Consider the following 21,121-nt stretch of genomic DNA (forward strand, 5'->3'; position numbering starts at 1 on the left):
GTGCTTGTAACTGTTCTAAGTGGAAGGATTCTAAGTGGAAATATTTCCTTTCCAACAATAGATACTATTGCTGTATCAGAGGAATTATCAGGGACAATTTCAGAGACACAAGGAGCAAATACATGAAAACCTTCTGTGTTCCGGAATTTATTTGAGAAATTTTAAACCTGTCCTTCTCTTTCTGGACTCAACATTTTAAAAATATATATATCAAATAATTCAAACAATTAAAACACAACTACATTAAAAACTGATTCAGATAACTGAAGATCAGCCAACTTGGCCCTAAATAATGCTCCTCTGGGAAAGTATACCAGAATGCCAACCACATGTGTGCCTTCTTGACACATTCAGGAGGGTTTTTCCAAAGCACAGCAGAAAAAGCTCTCTGTTGGGCCATACCAGACGATTTTCCAGCAATTTTTGCCTATTCCTTCCTTTTCCTGCTTCAGCCAACTAAGCTCCTTGACATGCTGGTTCTGGGTATAAGAGAAGAGGGGCAGCTCTGTCCAGGATCCTTCAAAAAATCTGCTGTCTGCCGCAATGGTGTCACAAAGCAAAGTACAAAAAACTGGGAAGTGAGTTTTCATTTTCCAGAGTAGCACACCACCCACCAGCCTTTCAAACTAACTCACAACTTAAGACTGAGAGGCAAGCCTCAAGCCCCCTGGACACTAACCACACAGAAATCAATCTTGCAAGGTGGGCACCCTGCAGGTTGAGTCCAAAGAACAAATTACCAGAGTAGCTTATGGCAACTTGGCTGAGGTACTGGATTCAGATTGACGCAGTAACACTCAGTAACTCTACACAAAAGTATCTTATATACTAATAGTCAAGTGGCCATGATCTGTGGATGCTTGAACAATACAAGACAGATCTTCTGACACACTTGAAAAATTTCCCAGGTTTGCAGAAAAATCTGAAATCTAAAAAAATACATTGGAGGTTTAAAAAAAACCCCGAAAACGATTAAAGGAGCTCCCGTAGCTTTAACCAGATGCCCTCAGTGGCTGTTGCTAGGCAACTGTAACAGTATACTCAGCTTGGCTTCTGTCATGAAAAGGCATGGGGAGAGGGCAGGGCTCTTTCCAGGGCTGTTTTGCCTCTGAAGGAGGACTCATTGGGGGCCAGGCTCAGAAGCAACCACTGGGCAACTTGATACCACATTCACCCAGGCCTGGCTATTTGCTGCTGCTCACCAGCAGCCCCTCCCCTCCCCAAACTAGTGTAGTGTAGGAGTTAGAGTTTCAGAATAGGATGTGGGAGACCCAACTTTGAATCACCACTCTGATGCGGAAGTTCACTGGGTGACTCCTCCCTGAAGGCTCTCTTATTTTCACCTCCCCTTCAGGGAGGCGAAGAGAAAATAAACAAACCCTCTCAGGAGCCATTTTTGCTAGCTCTGGAGAGGTGAAACTGACAGAGCCTTCCAATTTGTCTTTTAAAACTCGGCTTCCTAGCTAACATTGCTTGTCCCTTCACTTGAGCATCCTCATGCAATTTGTCTTGTGTAGAGAGACTCTTTGATCCAGTCACACACTCTCTACCTCACACACACTTTGGGTCTCCACTATGGAGAAAGGTAGTATATCCTTTCGGCGGGCCTGTAAGACAGAGATGTTCCACCAGGCATATGGTTGAGGCCAGTCTTCGATTGTTAAAAATGCCTCCCAACTGGTCTCCTGGGAGGGGGGGGGGCTTTAAACCATCTGACCACCCACATGTGATGTCACTGTATGATATTAATTGCACCCTCACTCCCCCCTTTTTTGTTTATAGTGTGATATGGGAATAATGGTGGGGGCCGCCATCTGAGACTCTTTCTGTACATATACTGCTGTTCTTATTTTAAATGTATTTAAAATGTTTTAATTGTATTATTTATACTATTGTAACCCACCCTGAGCCAACTTGTGGGGAGGGTGGGCTAGAAGTCAAATAAATAAATAAATAAATAATAAAACATAAATAAAGTAAATTAGTAAATATAGATGAAAATGGGGGACAGGTAGAAGGAAAGTAGTGGGATTGAAGGACAGAAGGACAAAGGGAAAGGTGAGCATATGGTGGCTGCTGGGAGGAGGAAAAGAAATAGTGTGAGGAAGGGGAAATCCTTGCAGGTTCCTCACCATGCAACTGGGCCATAGGCTTCCTGGGGCGGAAAGGGGAAAGGTGAAAACAAGGGGACAGACAAAGGAAGAAGATAAGGAAACAGGGGAAAGGGAGAGGCTATGGGGGATAGGGGAAAGAAAGACGACATGATGCAGGAGGGGAGCATGAGATGCTCCCTCCAAGTCCTTGTGGGTCCCTCATCTGTAATTAATTGAATTTATTAAAGGGAGTGCAATATAACAATTATAAGAGATTATAGAAGTATGTAAAACAAGAGAAGCAAAATAACAACAACTAAATAGCTAGGCTAAGATACACTTGAAACTTACAAACCTAACCCAGATGTTACATTTCAGGCAGTTCAAGAAATCCAACAGGGCTTTAACATGTAAAGTCCAAAAGTCTAAGAGACAAAAACAAAAGGGACGCTGGCTATCAAACTCCACCCACAGCATAGGCCTTAAATGCAAGGGACTGATCCTTCAGGCAGAAGTTGAACCAAAAGAACAAAGCACTGGATGAAAAAACATCTTTTAAAGGCCAACCGCCTGCAGCAAGCCTAAACACTTAGCCAATTTAAAAGGGCCAAAACCTCTGAGGATAAGCCCTGCGGAAAGTTATTTTTACAGGTGAAGTGGGGGAGAACTCGTTACTGCACTTCCATGATGCCAGGTGCTAACTGGATGGAGCACCAGAGCTAGCCTCCCTAATTGTCCCATCCTTGAGAATTTAGCACCTGTGGCGACAAGGGTCTGTCTTTCCAGGCTGAGAGCCAGCAGTGCCATCCCAGCCCCAGTCTTCAAAAAACTGTCCCTTTCCAAAATCGAAAGGGGGACAATAAAGGGGGAGGGGCAATAAATCTAACTGCATCTTAGAGTGAACCAAAGTGTTTTATCTGAACAAGAAATGAACTTAAGCAAATGCGTTTCTTTACACTGGGGAACAGGAAACCTCAGGAACAGCATGGGGCCTGCTGTGGGATGGAGGAATCAGTGAAAATTGTCCCCCTCTGCTGGCACAAAGTGACCTCTATAGTTTATTTGTTTAAAATAAAGGTGGGCACACCTATTCCTCCCCCTCACTACTGCCTCTCCTCCACCACCCCAATACTATCACCACATACTCTCCTTCCCTCCATCCAGGCTTGCCTCCACCTCTGGCTCCCCCTCTTCTGCCCTCCACTGAGCAAGCACTACCAGTGTTTGTGTACCATTTTGGTAGGGACGGTGGCAGTCTTAGGCATCTGGGACAGCTGCCTTGAGCTCCATGCTGGGTGGGTCCTTCCATCCCGCAGCCAGCTGCCCTCAGCCCACCACTGTCCTGCATCCCCCATCACTGCCAAGTTATAATGGCAGCAGGTTCACTCAAGCACAAATTAGCTGCCTGAGGAAGGGGGAGAAGGAGATCAGCTGTATGGTGGGGGAGAGCAGCGCCGGATCTAGGGTTGCCCACGCCCGGGGCAACCTTTGCCGGGCAGCTTTGTGTGCGCGCACAGCGCGTGCGCTCCCGCGTTGCGTGATGACGTCACTTCAGTGACGTCATCACGTGGGGCGGAGCAGAGGCAGCGTGCGGGGCTTGGAAGCCACCGCACCATTTGCCTCCCTGCAGGCAAATGGCGCGGGCGGCCTCGCAGCTCTCCACGCTGCTTTTGCCTGCTGCGCAGGGCAGGGGGCGACCGGCTTGCCGCGCACCCCCTGCCCTACAGGGCAGGCAAAAGCAACGCAAGGGGCTGTGAGGCTGCCCGCACCATTCGCCGGAGGAACTCATTAGCATACCTCATTAGCATAATCCATTAGCATATGCCACGCCCCTTACCATCACCGGAAGTGTGTCAGTGGCATAACTAATTCGCATATGCCACACACTCTGACATCACCTGTCCTGGCTGTTTTGGACCCAATCCTGGCCATTCAAGGCCAAAATTGGGCCCAAAATGGTCAGGATCGGGCCGCTGCTGAGTAGGAGAGTGATCCACCACCCATCAGAGGCCCAATCCGGGCCATTTCTGCCCCAATCCAGGCTGAAACAGGCCCAAAATGGTAGAGAGTCAGGTGGGCGGGGCCACCTGACATGTGACCTCTTTGGGGAACTGCCAGAACTGCGTTCCTGCGCGTTCCCCCTCAAAATGAGCCCTGCTCACAGGAAAGAGATGCCCAGAGAAGATAGAGAATGGGAAGAGCCAGTGCCCTGCCCAGCAAAGTCCTCACTATGCAGGGAGCGGGAGGAGGCAACACCCTGTCCAGCAAAACACGCTGCTTCACAGGGAAGGAGGAGGCACCTTGCCCAGACAAGCCCCACAGGGCTGGCTGGACCATCTGGTCCAGAGGCTGGTTCTTTCCCCCTCCATCCCCTGGAGGTGGGGCCAGGGCCTCCCCCAGTAATTCTTGGGACCCATCCTTGAGTTCTACTCCAGGCCCTAGAATCATGAAGGCTGTCCTTGCATTTTCAGTTGCTATAGCAGGAACAGCAATCTTGGAGATTCCTCCAGGTTCGTAGATCCCTAATTTATGGCTGTTCATAGCCTTGCCTATTCACACGTGTTGTCAGCTCAAGGCTATAAGACATAGGGAGGTTTTTACGTTATCTTTCCCCACAGATGGGTTAAAGGCAGGTTACAATACAGCAAAAGCAATATCAAGAATAAAATCAAACAATAATACAAATGCAACCAAAATAATACACTCGGTAAGAGCATTCAGGGGGAAAAAACCACCCTGAAAATCAGTTGAAAGCCATAGAAAACAAAAGAAATTTGCACCTGTTCCTAAATATCTGTAATTAGGGGGCCATCCTCTCCTCCTTCAGCGGAATATTCCACAAGGAAGGTGTCATGCCAGGAAAGGAGGAACAGACAACCACACTCAGAAGGATAGCAAGATGAATACATGTAGGAGAGGCAACGCTTTAGTCATGTGGATCCCACGTCATGAAGAACGTTAAGCCTTAAACTGAGCCTAAAATCACTGAGTAGCCAATATGTCAGTGTCAACACCAGTATTATCTGTTCATGCTGACCAGTCCAAAAATAAACAGGCCATCACATTTTGTACTAATTGACATTTCCAAGTTGTTTTTAAAGGCAGCATCATATACGACATGTTATAATAGGGCAACCAAGAGATTAAAAAACATGAGTCATTATGGCTACATCATCTGGGTCCAGAAAGGGAGAGCTGACAAACCACATAATTCAAAGAAGGTGCTTCTAGCAACTACCACTGCCTGTTTGGCCCAGCAATAGGCTGGGCCAAAAGCACCCCAGTCTCTTCTTATACAACACATATTTCTGAAGCTGACAATTTGAGAACATTAAATAATATCCATAGATACTAACTTGTCAAAAGGGCTAGATTTAAAAAAAATGGTTATGAGGAAATAATGGACTTCCCATTAATTTCCTTGAACTCCAACCAAGCTTCACCTAACAAGGACGGTTCTTGTTCAGATTACTCCCACACCTTTAAATATTAAGCAACAAGAAAAACTTCACCAGGCATACCTTCCCTGTATTATTCTGGGGGAGGGATTCTCCTTTCTATCTAGCCATTGATGGCTGCTGCTCAGCATGAAAGGCTCAGTGGACTATACCAAAAGCAAATAACCCCAACCTTATGCTAAGTTTAAATTAACTTTTCAAGAGTCTTGGAACTTTGTGAATAAACAAACTGCAGAGACTGTAGTACCAAAAGGCCATCAAATACCCATATAAAACAAGTTTCAACATGTGTGGCTGAACCAGTAGAGCACAACCAGGACTTTAGAAGACTACAACTTTGTTATATCCAAAAGTACTTGAAGCTGAGGGGGGGGGGAGTCCATGCATTTCAGTAAGCAAGAAAAACAGGATTTCACCAAATAAAGCAACTTGTGTTATGAATCCTAATTAGAAGCAAGGATATTTTATTGTTGGTTCAGATAAGCTTGTTTGTATACTTGCACGCTCTTAACAGAGCCTTAAAAGTAATTTGGAAAACTATAAAGTTGTTAAAATTCTGGTCCCAAATACTACAAGATGGATTAGGTTAAAATAGCATCTTCTGAAAGGTTGACTTGTTGGAAAGTCTGCTAAAAAGCCTCTGTAAACAAGCAAAAATGTCAGTGTAAAGTTTTTAAGGGACTTACAATGCAATCCTAAACAGAGTTACTCCACTCTGAGCCCATTGATTTCAGTGGGCTTAGATTGGAGTAACTCTTTTAGGATTGCCCTGCTTAAAATCTAAATTAAGTATATAATTAAAAGTATAGGCTCAACAACAATGGGCAAACTCTTGTATAGGAAAGAAATAAGTGCCCATAGCGGTAACATCAGTCCTCTCTAGGTACAACCACAGAGTGACATCACTTCTGTGTTTTACAGGCGCAAAGTCATTTTTTTTTTGTTTACTCCACACACACACCCTTAGCCTCCTTGAACAGCAGCAAGAAAAGCACATTGCTGGCAGGACATCTCCTGCTATAGCAAGAAATAGGGCAACCCTGAGCAGTAAAATCTATTTGACTAGATAGTTAAGTAACACCATAACTCTATTTTCATTGAATAAAATCCTATAATATAGCATTTCTCCTGCATTTATTCTTACAGGATAAAAGAAAGAGAAGAATCATCTCCACACCTCATAACTATATGTTCAAGAAGATTGCTTGAGGGGGGGTTTAACCTGCAAAACACACTAGGGTTCAAAAATTCATTTTCATAGCTGTATTTATGGGCTAGAAAATATGTCCATGTGCCTTGAACTAGGCTCAGTATTATGTGATGTTTACAGCTGGTCATCCTTGGAGATGATTTTGCAATTGTATAATGCTCAATGATACAGTCAAAAGCCAAAATTGATTTTTTTTTGTGCATGAATGTATTCATGAAAGTGTTCTAAACATGTTCAAAAAGGTTTATTATGATTTTATTTTATCCACTGGGCCAATGACAGTTTGTGGGGGGAAATGAATTAAAATGGGAGTTAGGTGCAAGAATATTTTTATTTTTTTACAACTCTCTGACAAGTATCCTCTTAGATGATCAGATGGGGAATATTATTTTACAGGTAATAAAACAGTATTTTTTTTAAAAAAATCACAACATATATCTCTAAATGATTTGCTTATGATTTTCAACTTAGTGATTGTGCGTTAACCCTTAAAGTAACAACTTAAAGGTCACAGGATGCTGTCTGAAATGCTACCTACCAGCCCTGTCTCCCTCCTCCTGCTCTTCTAATAGTTGAGCAGGAGAGGCAAATGACAGCATGAGTGAGCAAGAAGGAAGAACTGTCTCCTCCACAAATATCAAACATTGGACCTGTGAGAGCATAAATCTTCATTTTTTTTAGCATGCTGGGCAGCTCAATCCTAAGAGGGGGGGAAGTGCAGAGAGAGAACTGAGGCTTGCATGGGCATAAATGGCTCTTACGTCAACATAAACCTCTCTCCACTGGCACCCGCCCAAGGCGCATTACCGCAGACGGGTTGCCACCGGTGGGTATGCTTGGTGGCCAGGCGGAGGCGCAAGTATGGCACACGTCCCCACGCCAGCGTGGAAGGGGGCAAAGTGGGGGGTGGGGTGCAAGTTAGCCTGCTTCCAAAGTCACTCCAGGCCCAGGAATGCCCCCTGCAGCAGTGGAAAGTTATGTCATGAAAAAGGAGACGTAGTCCATCGGTGCCCATTGAATGGGGAAAACTCAGGCTTCTCTCCTGGTGCCCAGCCCCGTCTTCGCGGCCCAAAGAAGCATAGGATGGGAACTACCATGGGGGCCAATCTGCGTGCACTTCCAGGGTGGGCGAGCCCCCCTTTCCGCACCCAATCACCTGCTCACGCACCCTACAAAACATCTGGCTGCGCTGCTCATGACCTCAGGTATGTGAGCACACGGCCGAAGGCTCTGCCTGTCTGCCTTCTGCCATGGGGACTTTGTGCATGGGGCAGGAGAGTGTACTAGAGGGGACTTAGCAGGAAAACTGGGAGAACTTTGCACCTGCTCAAGGGAAGAAGGGCAAAGTCCAGAATGTCTGGCTAACTAACAATAACCACTCAAGTCTCCTTGCAGGTTATCTGACTCTGAAGTTCCAGCTCAGTAAGAAGCGAGGGAGCATTTACAGGTAAGGAGATGGGGCGGCAGCTAACCCGGCTCACTGATTTGTGCCAGCTGCCCCATCACCTGAACTCTTCAGGTGAGGCTCAGCGGGGGAGGGGATGGTGGTGACAGCCCCTGCCTGCCCCAGAGGCAGTTGCCCAGAAAACTACTCTTGACCGGGTGTTTGTAACTACCTGTTGACTTTCTCCCTTAAAGGTATTTAAACATTTTATATTTTATATATGCCAATAAAGGCTTGCTTGACTGACTGTAAAAACACCCCAAGGCAGAGTGCTTCCTCGCCAGAGAGTCATGCATCATCTGGTCGCTAGCTGCACCTGTGGGGCTGCTGCTGCTGCTCTCTACTATGTGCATCTCCCCAGATGTTGGAGTGTGGGCTTGGCCTCGGCCATGGACTGGGCTGGGTTACTTGCAGCACATGTGTCTCTTTCCCTTCCGTGTCTGCTTCAGCCCCACCCCCTGTAATCCTCCGAGAGTGCCATTCAGATTCATGCCAGGAAGCAGTTTCCCAAGGCGGTCTGCATCTCAGCCTCGTCCCTGGGAGCACAGAACGAGGGCTACGCAAACTGCCTTGGCTCCCTTTTCAGCCGAGGGACATTGGCACTTTTTCCAGTTTAATAAAATGTGTTGAAAAACAACAAACTGCTGTGTTTACATGCTTGCTTGACATTGCCAGTAGCCGACCCCTCAACTCCCTGTTGGAATGTCCTCTCGCACATCCCTGCTGCCCCGTCCAGCCTCCCTGCCCTCTTCCTCTCCTCAATGTAACTTCAGGCAATGGGGTGGGAATTGAAGTGTGGCCCATGAATGTCTGCAGGGGGGGCACTGAGGACTTTCATTCTCTGATAGTCTGAGCTGCTGGCATCTGATAAGCCAGGAAGATGGTCGCTGCATGTGGAAAGTTGCTATCAGAGGGAGGTGTAGTTACTAGGTATCCCTCTCCTTTTTGCCATTTGTGGAAGCAGTGATGGACTTAGGAAATCTACAGTGGGGAGGAGCTGTCAGTCCACGCTGTGGGGGGCATCACCCCAGGACTGGGGCATGGCTATCGAGGGCCAACCCACGTTCTCACATCATAGAGATGCAGTGATGTGTTCAAGTGACGCAGCCGTTTGTGGGCGCTTTTCATTCCCCTCGCTTCTAGTCGGACGTCTCGCCTCCCACGTGGTTTCCAATGGGCATTCCTGCCACTCATTGAAGGACCTGCCTCCCCCCACCACCTGCCTCTCCAGAACCTGGGGACTAATTAGGGTTGCCAGTCTCCAGGTGGTAGCTGGAGATATCCCAGAATTACAACTGATCTCCAGGCAACAGAGATCAGTTCCCTACTATCTGGACCTACTTTTCAGGGAGAGCGCACCTGTTTCTTGTGGTGGTGGAGGTGGCAATGAGGGGATTTGCTGGTGTGCCGAGCTGCAGCCCCTAGCCAGGCCCTCATCGGTGTTACCTTTGCCCCCTCTCCTCAGCAGGGATGTCTGCTCCCTGACGAGGGGGTGTTGGTGAGCAGCAGGGATTGTGCCTCTGCTTGCCCCTCGCCCGCCTGTGCAGCCATTGGCTGGTCTGGGCGTGGTTGTCAGGGGAACAGCGGGTGAGTGCTCTTGGCTGCAGCTGTGCCTTGCCTCGCTGAGCTTGGCCGCTGGAGGGACTCTCCAACAAAAGTCCATAGGGAGGAGTGGAGCGCTGCCGCATTTACATCCATTCACAAGCGACGGCGCTGTCTCATGGCTTAGGATTGAGCTGTAAGTCTCTCTTCTCCTTTCAAAAGATGAGCCAATATCTTCCAGCCAAGATTATCATGCAGGATTGTTTGTAGAGTTGCCATCATCCAGGTGGCACCTGGAATTGTCCCAGAATTACAACAGACGACAGTTCCCCTGGAGGAAACAGCGTCTTCAGGGGGCGGACTCTATAGAATCACCACTGAGCTCCCTCCCCAAACTCTTCCCACCCTAGACTCCACCATCAAATCTCCAGGAATTCCCCAAGCCAGAGTTGGCAACTCTAGTTTGAATGTTCTAATCTACACTCAGACTTCCAGTAACCTCTATACTGAATGATCTCTTTCCCCCAGAAATACAGATCGGTTAGCATTTCTAGAGGGTCCCAAAAACTGAATGGCCATGATAGAACTATGTTGCAATTATATGATTTCTCTTTAATTAGAAGCTGAAATACAGCAAACAGCCTTGAAACAACTGGGAGTTCAGAATTCTGCTCTGTGCATAAAAAGCATAGCAATGAATTTAGATATAACAAGGTCAATGAAATTCATTGTTAGCAGGGGTGAGAACCTACCCATTTAAACAAGATTTGAACACAAAAACACAATTTCTGACAGCATGCTAATATCAGGAAAAAGTTCAGTCCCTACAACCATAGAATTAGCAATGTACTGCCAAATCACTTTAATTAGACAAATTCAATTTCTCAAATAACTATTCAATAATATTTAAAATGTATTCATGAATCAATGCTAATGTATTTTAATCAGCATCTTCCATAGTAGCTATCGTTGAAAAGAATAAGATCCAAAATTGAAAATTATATTTTTTTGAAGTATTCGAAGCTGTATATATGAAAAACCTCATAAATCTCCGCACGCCCCTGCGAATTTGCAATGAAAGGGCATGATTTATCAATACGCTACATTACCATATAAAAATTCCTCCCTCCATACTGAAATCAAGAGCTTCCATGCATCATATCAGAAGATGAACATTTTCTCTTTGTTACTTTTTAACTATGCAGGAGATGCTGGATGAAATTTTATTTATTTATTTAAAACATTTTTACCTTGCAGGAACACAAGATGGCTTACAGTATAAATAAAATAATCATAAAATGAATAAAAATAAAGTTTAAAAACATTGTTTAAGACTGCCAACAAAACTCAGAACCAAAGCTCTGTGACTCATCGGAGATGGGTCACATTTACTTTTAAGTCTTAAGACAACTCTCCTGAACATAGTACACCATCTTCACTCAAGACAAATAAATGAAGAATATTTGGTGGGAGAGGAGATCTTGCCAGAACCTAATGTGTAGGTGTATATTCCTTAGATATCCTCAAAATCATTTTAATCATGGTGTCCTTTGACTGCTTGTTACATAACAGACGTACATACACACCGCTACAGAGTTCAAAGGACATGCTTCAATTTTTCATCTTTTGTGGCCATTTCTCTTGGCTTACTTGTTCTCATCCTCTAATATAAGATGCAAGTAATTAATCTGAAGCCCTTTGGAAGTTTGATTTAAGGCCAGGGAATAACAAATTTAAAATATAATTAAAATCTTTACATTAGAATCATGTATTCCTCAGCTTGAGTCACCTTTTAACAGTTTTTTATAATTGTTTAATATCCAGTGAGATATTTTATGTTTACTTGTTTATGTTCATTTGATGTTATCTAGGAGCTGCTATCAGCACAGAAACTGCTATTAAATAAAATATCCCTTTCAACCATATTAGTAGACTAGATTCTTGGATAATAAAAAATTACATATTTGAGGATGTCTCTTATAATATGAAAATAAAAAGAGGATGATCCAACATGTTTTATTGTTTGTCTATAAAAACGTGAACAGAGCAGAAGATTTTTCAATATACCTCTAGAAACATTTTTCCATTCCACCAGCATTATTACTTGGAGCTTGTCATTTGCATAACACACAGAAAGCTACTTAAATATCACTCATTTGGCAGCTGAACTTTAAGAACAAAAATCATAATTTTATAAAATGAACTAAGTTCATGGGGGGAAATGGGAACAGTGAAAACAATTACATGAACTGCATTCGTCAAATTTTTCAATATAGAAATACTGAACTTGGAAGAATGTACAGGTCTGCACAATTGTCATTGCAATTGCACTGCACAAAGACAAGAAAAACCTTCTACTGCCACCAATTGGTACTATTTGTTGAAGTTCAGATCATTTCATAAAGATCAGCTGTTTTTATATTTTAAAAGGTGGTGTGCGCATAATGATATATTTAATTCTGTATCATTCTCATTATTAAATTTTATACAGTACAAAGCCTAAAAGCCCTAAAATTCATAAGCCAAAGTATTTGCCTTAAAAATACTTTTAAGACAGAAGCAGCCCAATAAATTGTGTTGCCTTAGGAAGGAAATCCATACAGCAGCCCCAACACTGAATAGCAACAACAACAGCTGGTGCACTGTGATAACAAATGAGAACATAATAATAATAATAATAATAATAATAATAATAATAATAATAATAATAATACTTAGACAGGTTGCTACCTTTAGGGGCACCCAAAAAGGACACGTACGGCTGTTTCAACACCAAAGATTTTCCCTTCTTTAGCTTCCAAGCTGGAGCATTTGGGTGGGGGGGGGGGAGCTTCCACGTGACTTTGTGTTGCAATCATCCTCTTCCCAGTTTTTCCCTATCCTCAACACACTCAAACTTGTTTTATTTTTATCTTTTAAAAAAACTGGCACAAGTGCATATTGTGCTATCTGGAAGGAGTGGTGTGCATTTTCATGCCTTTCAAAGGTTCTTCCTACATCAATTGCATTTGTGGGTGCTATTTCTTCACCATTTTTTTTCTGCTGAGACACCAGAGAACTTTTTGTGAGCTATTGAACTGCTGCACAGTAACATTAAAACCATCTATTGCCACTTATTTCCATTTCAAAAGTTTAGTTTCTCTGAATTCCCAATTTTCATTTTTTAAAAAAATGAAGTTTCTGACCCTTTTCATTGCAAAATATATAAGGAGGAAAGGTGCTGGCAGTTTTGTCCAGATTGTAAGGAAAGGAATGGGCAGAGGAAGTTGCAAGACAGCTGGTGTGGGGTGAAAATTCACTGCTCAATCATTTGTTTCATGCAGTAATTTCTCCATCTATCCGGTAAATGAAACAAAAGGTATAGGGCACTGTTTCAGGTGGAGGGATACTATGTATATGACATATTCTGCTGTAGGATACATGTAAAGCAAAAAAATGGGGGGGGGGAGAAGTGTGGTAAGTCACCATGATGGCCATGATCCTGAGAGCATGTGTAGTAGAGCATGTGTGGAAGGTGGAAAAGACAAGCTGGGAGGGGGGCGGGCAGAGGAAAGTGAACAGATTCCCTGTGTGGGAGATCTGTTGCCAACACACATGCCTTTGCATTTGCAGCAACAATGAAAGCAAAGCAGAGATTTCTTCCCCGGTGGAAGCAGCCTATGTTGATCTGCTCCATTATTTATCCACTATTTGTTCAGTGTATTTATATTAGGCTTTCATAAACAGAGTCAAACAAGCTGTTTATTCGCTCCCCTCTTGCAAGAAAGTATCATTATTATTCAAGAGTAAAAACAAAAGATAAAATTTCAGAATTTAATAGGAATTTTTTAAGGAATCATCCAAAGAAGCTACCTGGACAAAGACAAGTTAAGTTCCATTGTGTTCAATGGGGCTTACTTGAGGTGGGTGTGGACAGGATTGCAGCCTTAGCCTGGACCAATTTGCACTTGTAAAAAGTCCCAACCCATCTAAAGTTGGTCAGGATTAAGGGAGGCATTTTAAACCTTGCATCCGAACAGTTTAGGAGCTGCAATTCAGCCTCACACTGGTATATCTGGAGATACACCTGTGCTAAGCTGTGTCGACACTGTGTTGGCTTTGTAGCCCTAGCACCTGCACAGAATGGGGGGCAGCATCATGGGCATACGGAGAGGGGAGAAGGCATCACTCAGAATCCTAAGACTCGCCAGCTCCAGTCATATCCCATGACACCAGCATGAAGTTATGCCACTAAAAATCCTGGTACAGCTAAACCCCCGGGAAGTGAAAATACAACTTGTCTCATTCAGCCCCTCTGTAGAGTTATCAGCTCTGAAACTGGTCCTTCTAGCTGTCCTTTTAATATCAGTTTGAAAGGCAGCAATTACTTGGTGACGTTATTTAGCTCCATGCCATGAAAAGCTTCAACTGTCCATTTATGCATGTTAAACCTCTATTAAAGGGACAGGGGGTTTTTTTCTTCCTGGCCAGCTGGCAACCTTACCCCTTGGGAATGATTAACTTAAGCCCTACTGCTTTCAGTGCAGCTTAGCTACACCTAATAGCTGATGGGGCGGGGGGGGGGGGGGGGAGGTGAGTTTGTTTATGTATTGTGCAAACTAGTAGTGGGTGTAAATCAACACACTGACTATCATACATTACCATACATCACTGCTCTATTTTAACTGTTTGGGTAATTGACTAGGAACTTATGAAGCATGGCAAAATGTTTAAGATCAAGATGGGTAGCCATGTTAGTCTGTCTGTGGCAGTGGAAAAGAGCAAGAGTCCAGTAGCACCTATAAGACTAACAAAATTAGTGGAAGGATATGAGCTTTCATTAGCCACAGCTCACTTCTTTAGATACCTTCAGGTACCTTCTTTAGGTATCTGAAGAAGTTAGCTGCGGCTCATGAAAGCTCATGTCCTACCACGAATTTTGTTAGTCTTATAAGTACTACTGAACTCTTGCTCTTTTCCAAAATGTATAAGGTCCATGAAGAACAAGCATTCATTTAAAACTTAATCTCTAATAATACACAAAAGCCCTGAAGTATATTTTGTTCCCTCCAGGGGATATCTATGAGATGTGTGTTGCCTCCTCCCACATATATTTATTTATTTTATTCGATTTATATTCCTCCCTCCCTGCATCAGCAGGCTCATTCTTTGCTGGAGGTTTGCCAGATTTGGGAGTGTGTGTGTGTGTGTCTTTTCTGCCTTTATCAGGTGTCCAGCAAATAAAGCATTTCCTGGCATGGATATAACGGGGGAAATCTTTGTGTGCTGTATGCCTACCTCTTGGGCAATGGTGAAAGGTACAAGAGACATGCCTATAATTTGGGGTTGGGGGGCGGGGAGAAAGGAAATCTGCAACAGAAAAATAGCCTCTGTATATGTTGTAAATCAGATGCCATTTTAGAGACAAAAATTGCACAGTAGTAAATCCTTCGTTTGGTTAGCTTGTGCTTGCTTAAAGCTATCATTTTACCATTAAGATTTCTGAGGGTTGTATTTTTTTTTCCAGAGGAATTTAAAATCTCAAAAAAGGTCATATTTTTTATAAAGGTTATAAAGCAGAAAATGTCAACTATGTAGGACTATAAACCATTAACCAGCAGTAGAAATTAAGGAGGCATTTTTATGTCACATTTTAAGTTATTAGTATAATGTGGACAATTTCCCTGCTTTCCTTTTACTAATAAATGTTTTACTTTTAAGAATTCTATCCTCTTTTCTGCCTGTGTGTGTGTGAGGAGGGATGGGAGAAGAGGAAGGATCCTCTCTTTTGTGGGATGGGAACAGGATAAAAATGTCTTTTCTATGGATGAATTTAAATATACTTTCAAACTTTCTGCACTATATAGGAAAATGAATAAATTCTTCTCAGTTGAACTCTTGTCTAGCAGCTATTTCTAGAAAATATACTTGTTCGTTATGAAACAGAATACAATCTGTACTGAACATATTTTAACAGCATTTCTCATTTGCATTGCTTATCTAAATTTAGAATCTCCAGGATTTCTTTCAATTTTTACTTGGCCTTTGATATTTTGAGGGAATGTATAGTTTATTTTTTTTTTAACATCCTGACACTTCATTGGGGAATAAAACAGGACCAGTCGCTCCTGTAGTGCTACAGGTACCATCTCATTTGAATGTATTAAAAATGGTGTTTCATTTCCTATATCTGGATTTCTATTGCTATGCAATGCTTCTGATGCAATGATAACAGAATAACTATTTGCCTACTTATTACTCGAAGGAGCAGCTTGCCCTGTATGAACTGGTGCACTGCCACAGAGCTCTGTTCTGGCAGTACCCTTCCACATATCTGTTAGATTGGCTACGGCTTGAATGTGCTATAGCACCAAACCTCTGAAACACCCTTTCAGAGGAATAAGGAGGGCTCTTGGTTTTAGAGACATTGTAAAGCCTTTCTGTTTAAAAAAGCCTTTTTTGCTTTATGGAGTGTTTGGGGAAATATATATTGGGCAGATTTTCTGTTTGAATATTTTTAGTTATATTTTGATTGTTTTGATTGAATTCTATTTGATTAATCATATTTTGTATGTAGCCTTGAACCACCATGGAGAGTAAGAATGATGGGGTAAAAATATTTTTAAAAGAAACAAAACAATGCTTCATCCCAGACACTTGGCCAGTTTGTACCCTAATCTTATTTTTATAAAACAAATTAAGTTATAAACCAGCCCTTCTTTGTACTCCAGTTGCAATCTGGTCCACAGATACAGACACAATACTGTGGGCTTACCATGTGCTTGAACGGCAGTTGCTAAAGTAACAGTGAAATCCTAAGGAGAGTTACTCCAGTCTAAACCCATTGAAATCCTAACTCTCTTTAGGATTGCACTGTAAATCTGCTAAGGTTTGTTGTTGCTGTTGTTGTTGATGATGATGATGATGATGATGATGATGATGATGATGATGATGATGATGATGATGATGATGATAATATCCTGTCCTCCCCGCAAGTGGGCTCAGGGCAGGTCACAACAGTAGATAAAATATACAGAGATAAAATCACAACCATTTAACCCAGCTGTCTAATAAAACACCTGCTCACCATATAAAAAACCATATAGCACTTGACAGAGGTGGAGGTGCAGCTTAACCACGCATGGTCGCTCATATATAGGGTCAAATACCTCCCCTTACAGACCGTGAGGGAGACCGTGAGAGAGGCTCATTTGATGGAATCCCTGATGGCCTCAAGCATACGCCTGGTGGAACATCTCCGTCTTACAGGCGGAGACAAGATCTTGGAGAGCCTGGGTGGAGAAGGAGACAAGATCTTGGCAGGCCTGGGTGTCCTCAGACAGAGATTTCCACCAGGTCGGGGCCGCGACCGAAAAGGCCCTGGCCCTGATTGAGGCCAATCGAGCCTCCCTGGACCACCAGTAGGTGCTTACCAGTTGATCGCAGCACCCTCCGGGGAGTATATGGAAAGAGACGGTCCCTCAGGTATACTGGTCCCAGTCCATTTAGGGCTTTATAGGTTAATACCTTTATTAAACATATGCCAGGCAGAGTCAGCCAATCCAAGATCTACCTGTTCAAAAACCAGTGCACCTGTGATACTATCTGAAGCAGCTCCAAATCCTATTGACATCTTTGCAGAGTTATGCTTTATGTGATGGGAAACCTCACCTCAACTATCTGATTCTTAATTCATCCCAAAACCCACAGATTAATATTATACCATGGAGTGTAAAAAAATTGAATTATTTTCATGTTATGGCTCAAGCCTTAAGCTACTTCAGATTTGTGACACAGTCTAGAAGCCTCTTTCTTAACTTTCTGCATTGATTGGCATCCTTCCCTGCCTCCTCTGATAACTCCATAAAGGTAGTGAGGGAGGGTAAACTGCACTGGGCAGGATGCTGTAAATGTAGAAGATTAGAGGCCCCATACTTCTCCAGTAACATTCTCTGATATATTCAATACCCAAATCCAGCATGCAGATTCTCATATTTCAGATGTCAGCAGCAATTTAGGATCTGTGATTGGATCATTCAATATGTAGTTTAGTCTTAAAAAGCAGTTGCAAGGGGACTTGAGATGGATCGGGGTTGGGGCTGTGGGAAAAGGTAGAACCAGTTTGGTGTAGTGGTTAAGAGCGTGGGACTCTAATCTGGAGAACCAGGTTTGATTCCCCACTCCTCTACTTGAAGCCAGCTGGGTGACCTTGGGTGAGTCACAGGTTCTAGGAGCTCTCTCAGCTCCACCTACCTCACAGGGTGTTTGTTGTGGGGATAATAATGACATACTTCATAAACCGCTCTGAGTGGGTGTTAAGTTGTCCTGAAGGACGGTTTATAAATAGAATGTTGTTGTTGTTGTTGTTGTTGTTGTTGTTGTTGTTGTTGTTGTTGTTGTTGTTGTTGTTAACAACTCTTCCCTTATGTGCCATTTTCCCCAATCAAAACCAGTTCTCCTTTTGCTATTAACCATGGACCCTGGTAAGGGGGAAGGGGATAGGCAAGACTGGGTGCCTGTCTTTTCTCCCCCACCATTGCTAATAACAACCTGGATGGGTGGTTTTGATTAGAGGAAAGGTAACTTCTCCTTCTCCATAACGGTAGTCCCAGTTTTACTCTTTCCTCCCACCCACCCCCAGATCATTTTTATGACTAAACTACATATTTAGTCTCATATCTAATGACAGATTCCTAGTGCAGTGAGCTGTAAGTGAACTTACATGCCTAAATTGGCCCTGAGTGTTGTCTTACAGCCAGCTTTGTGGCTACAGTAACCTAATGCCTTTTCCTGCCAAGCTCGTTTAGTAATTTTTTAAGGAAAATATTTAAAATTGTCGTCAGAGGGCCTTATACTAAATTTAAGATACCTAGCAACTCTGAAAACAAAAGGAAAACATGGTGTTTACTTGCCTTTCAGGACAACTAAATAGTAAAATAGGAATTATTTGCTCTAATTGTGCGTATCAGCTTCAGTCTAAACAGTTTGTCCATTAAACACATTTTACACTTACCGTACATTTGTTTGGCTTCTCTCCTGAATGCACTCTCATATGAATCAGCAGTTTGTAACGAGCATTAAATGGCTTGTATCTTCGAGGACACCCAGCCCAGAAACAAGTGAAATCCTCTCCTTTCCTCTGGTCTATGTGGATTTTTTCTATGTGCCGTACAAGTTCCTCTTGCTGGTCATAAGTAGCACTGCAATCTATCCATCGACAGCAATGTTTGCCATTAAAATCATCTAGTTCACCATCCTCATCTAAGATGGTGCCTTTGACTGATGGTGGCAAGGAAAGCTGGTGGGAATGGTTTATAAGGTCATGTTGATGTGCATGGTAAGGAGGTGGCGGACCATGTGGGAGAGGAAGAGTGGAGGGAGCCAACGAGAGATTAGAGGGCACATCAATTGTACTCCCAGAAAAACCATCCACATGTCCACTTTTTAATATCCCCATAGATTGGTTGTCTAGCACAGACATACCTTGTTGAATGACCATGTTGTTTGTAACTGCTGTCTGTAAGCTATTTTGCTCCAGGTGTTGCATGCGCTGGTATTCACTGTTTCCGTTTTCACTGTAAGTGGGGAGGGTAACATTACCATTAGCCACAAGAAACCTTTTTTGAGGATTTGGAATAGAGCAAGTCTGTGGAATACAACTTCCCCTTATTCCCAAAAAATGCCCATAGACCTCAGGTTGAGGGGAGAGATTTGATGGAGATGTCCTTGAACCATTTATATAAGCAACAAGAGAAGTGGGAGATGTACGGATGATTGTATTAAAGTCAATTCCAATGCCATCAGACAAAGGAGACAAGGAAAGGGCCCTCTTTTTGGTTGAATGAGACCTATTTGAAGAATGGTGAGGAGTAGGGTAGGGTGCTTGGTTGCTGTCCATACCCAACAAGTAAGATGGTAATGAGTTAGAGATGTTGTTGGACATGGACGTTCCAGATGGGACACTTCTGATGTCCTCTAGTTCATTGCCATTTTGGGAGCCTTGGTTAGAAGGAAGAGAAGGAAGAATCCTATAACCAGGTAACCACTCTTGTTTTACACTCTGTATTGATTGACTTTCTGATAGGCTTAGAGTTGTGGATGCCAGTGATTCACGAGACATGAGTGACCTGTAATAAAGAGAAAAAGAATGCCATCTTAGCAACAAAATCTAGCCCTCAAAAGTTATGTGAAACAATCAACATATATATGAAACAACTGGCAGAAATAATGATTAGCGATTAAAATCAGTCTTTTAACTCTTGGCTTTTAGCTTCTTATTCAAAACTGTAGGTGCTAACTTATTATTTGTACGTGTACTAGAGATGGGCACAAACCACAAAAAAACCGATCCATGAGGTACGTGGGTTTTCACAAACCAGGAACCACGAACTGGCATGAACTGGGGCATCTTTACGAACCAGTTTGTGGTTTGTGGGGTTTAAAGGTCCCTTTCCAGATGCTTAGCAGTGGAAGGGAAAGGGGCTTTTGACAGTGTAAAGGGCCCTTTCCTGCCTTGCAAGCTGCAGGTCCCTTTAAACTATCAGCTGGCAGGCGGCAGGGGGGGGTCCCCCCCTCGCCGCCTGCCAGCTAATAGTTTAAAGGGACCTGCCGCTTGCAAGTGGCAGGGCCCTTTAAACTGCCCAAACCCCAGCCCCCACCCCCCAGCCCCAACCCCACACTTACCTTGCCCTGCTGACCCACGGTGGCTGCCCCCTCCTCCTGCAAGGGGCCAGAAGGCCATTTTTGGCCTCTTCTGCTGCTGTGTGGGCCCACAGGGTGGCATAGGAAGCCGAAAACGGCCTTCCCACTCCTCAAATGGCTGCCCCAGCAACCGTTTGAGGAGCAGGAAGGCTATTTTTGACTTCCTCTGCCACCCTGAAGGCCCACACAGCAGCAGCAGAGGCCAAAAACGGCCTTCCTGCCCCTCGTGGGAGGAGAGGGAGGACGCTGTGGACCCGCAGAGCAAGTGTGGGGCTGGGGCTGGGGGGGTGGGGGCTGGGGTTTGGGCAGTTTAAAGGGCCCTGTGGCTTGCAAGCAGCAGGTCCCTTAAACTATCAGCTGGCAGGCAGTAAGGGGGGATCTCCCCCTGCCGCCAGCCAGCTGATAGTTTAAAGGAACCTGCCACTTCCAAGTCACAGGGAAATGGCCATTTAAACTGCCCCTTTACGACCCAAACGAACCAGTAGACCAGTTTGTGGAAGTTTGTGGAAATGACAGACTGGAAGGCTTTGTCAATTTCCCCTCTCTACAGAGCCAGCAAAGATCACCCCTCAGAGGATTTGTTTATTTCCTCTTTGCCTCCCAAATGCTCTGTCAGTTTCACCTCCCCTTCTAAGAGGTGAAGAGGAAATAAACCTTCTGAGCAGCAATCTGTAGAGAGGGGAAATTGACAAAG

General features: G+C 43.8%; 1 protein-coding gene across 1 annotated transcript in view; it reads right to left on the bottom strand.

Moving 5' to 3' along the window:
* The window catches only part of GLIS3 (GLIS family zinc finger 3), a 226,157-nt gene that overhangs the window by 152,639 nt on the left and 52,397 nt on the right, over positions 1-21,121 (bottom strand). The window contains exon 3 of the mRNA XM_054987139.1: positions 18,740-19,853. Within this exon, the coding sequence (XP_054843114.1) occupies positions 18,740-19,853 (1,114 nt within the window). The remainder of the gene's footprint in view (positions 1-18,739; positions 19,854-21,121) is intronic.

Source organism: Eublepharis macularius, chromosome 8, assembly GCF_028583425.1.
Source record: "Eublepharis macularius isolate TG4126 chromosome 8, MPM_Emac_v1.0, whole genome shotgun sequence".
Lineage (NCBI taxonomy): Eukaryota > Metazoa > Chordata > Lepidosauria > Squamata > Eublepharidae > Eublepharis > Eublepharis macularius.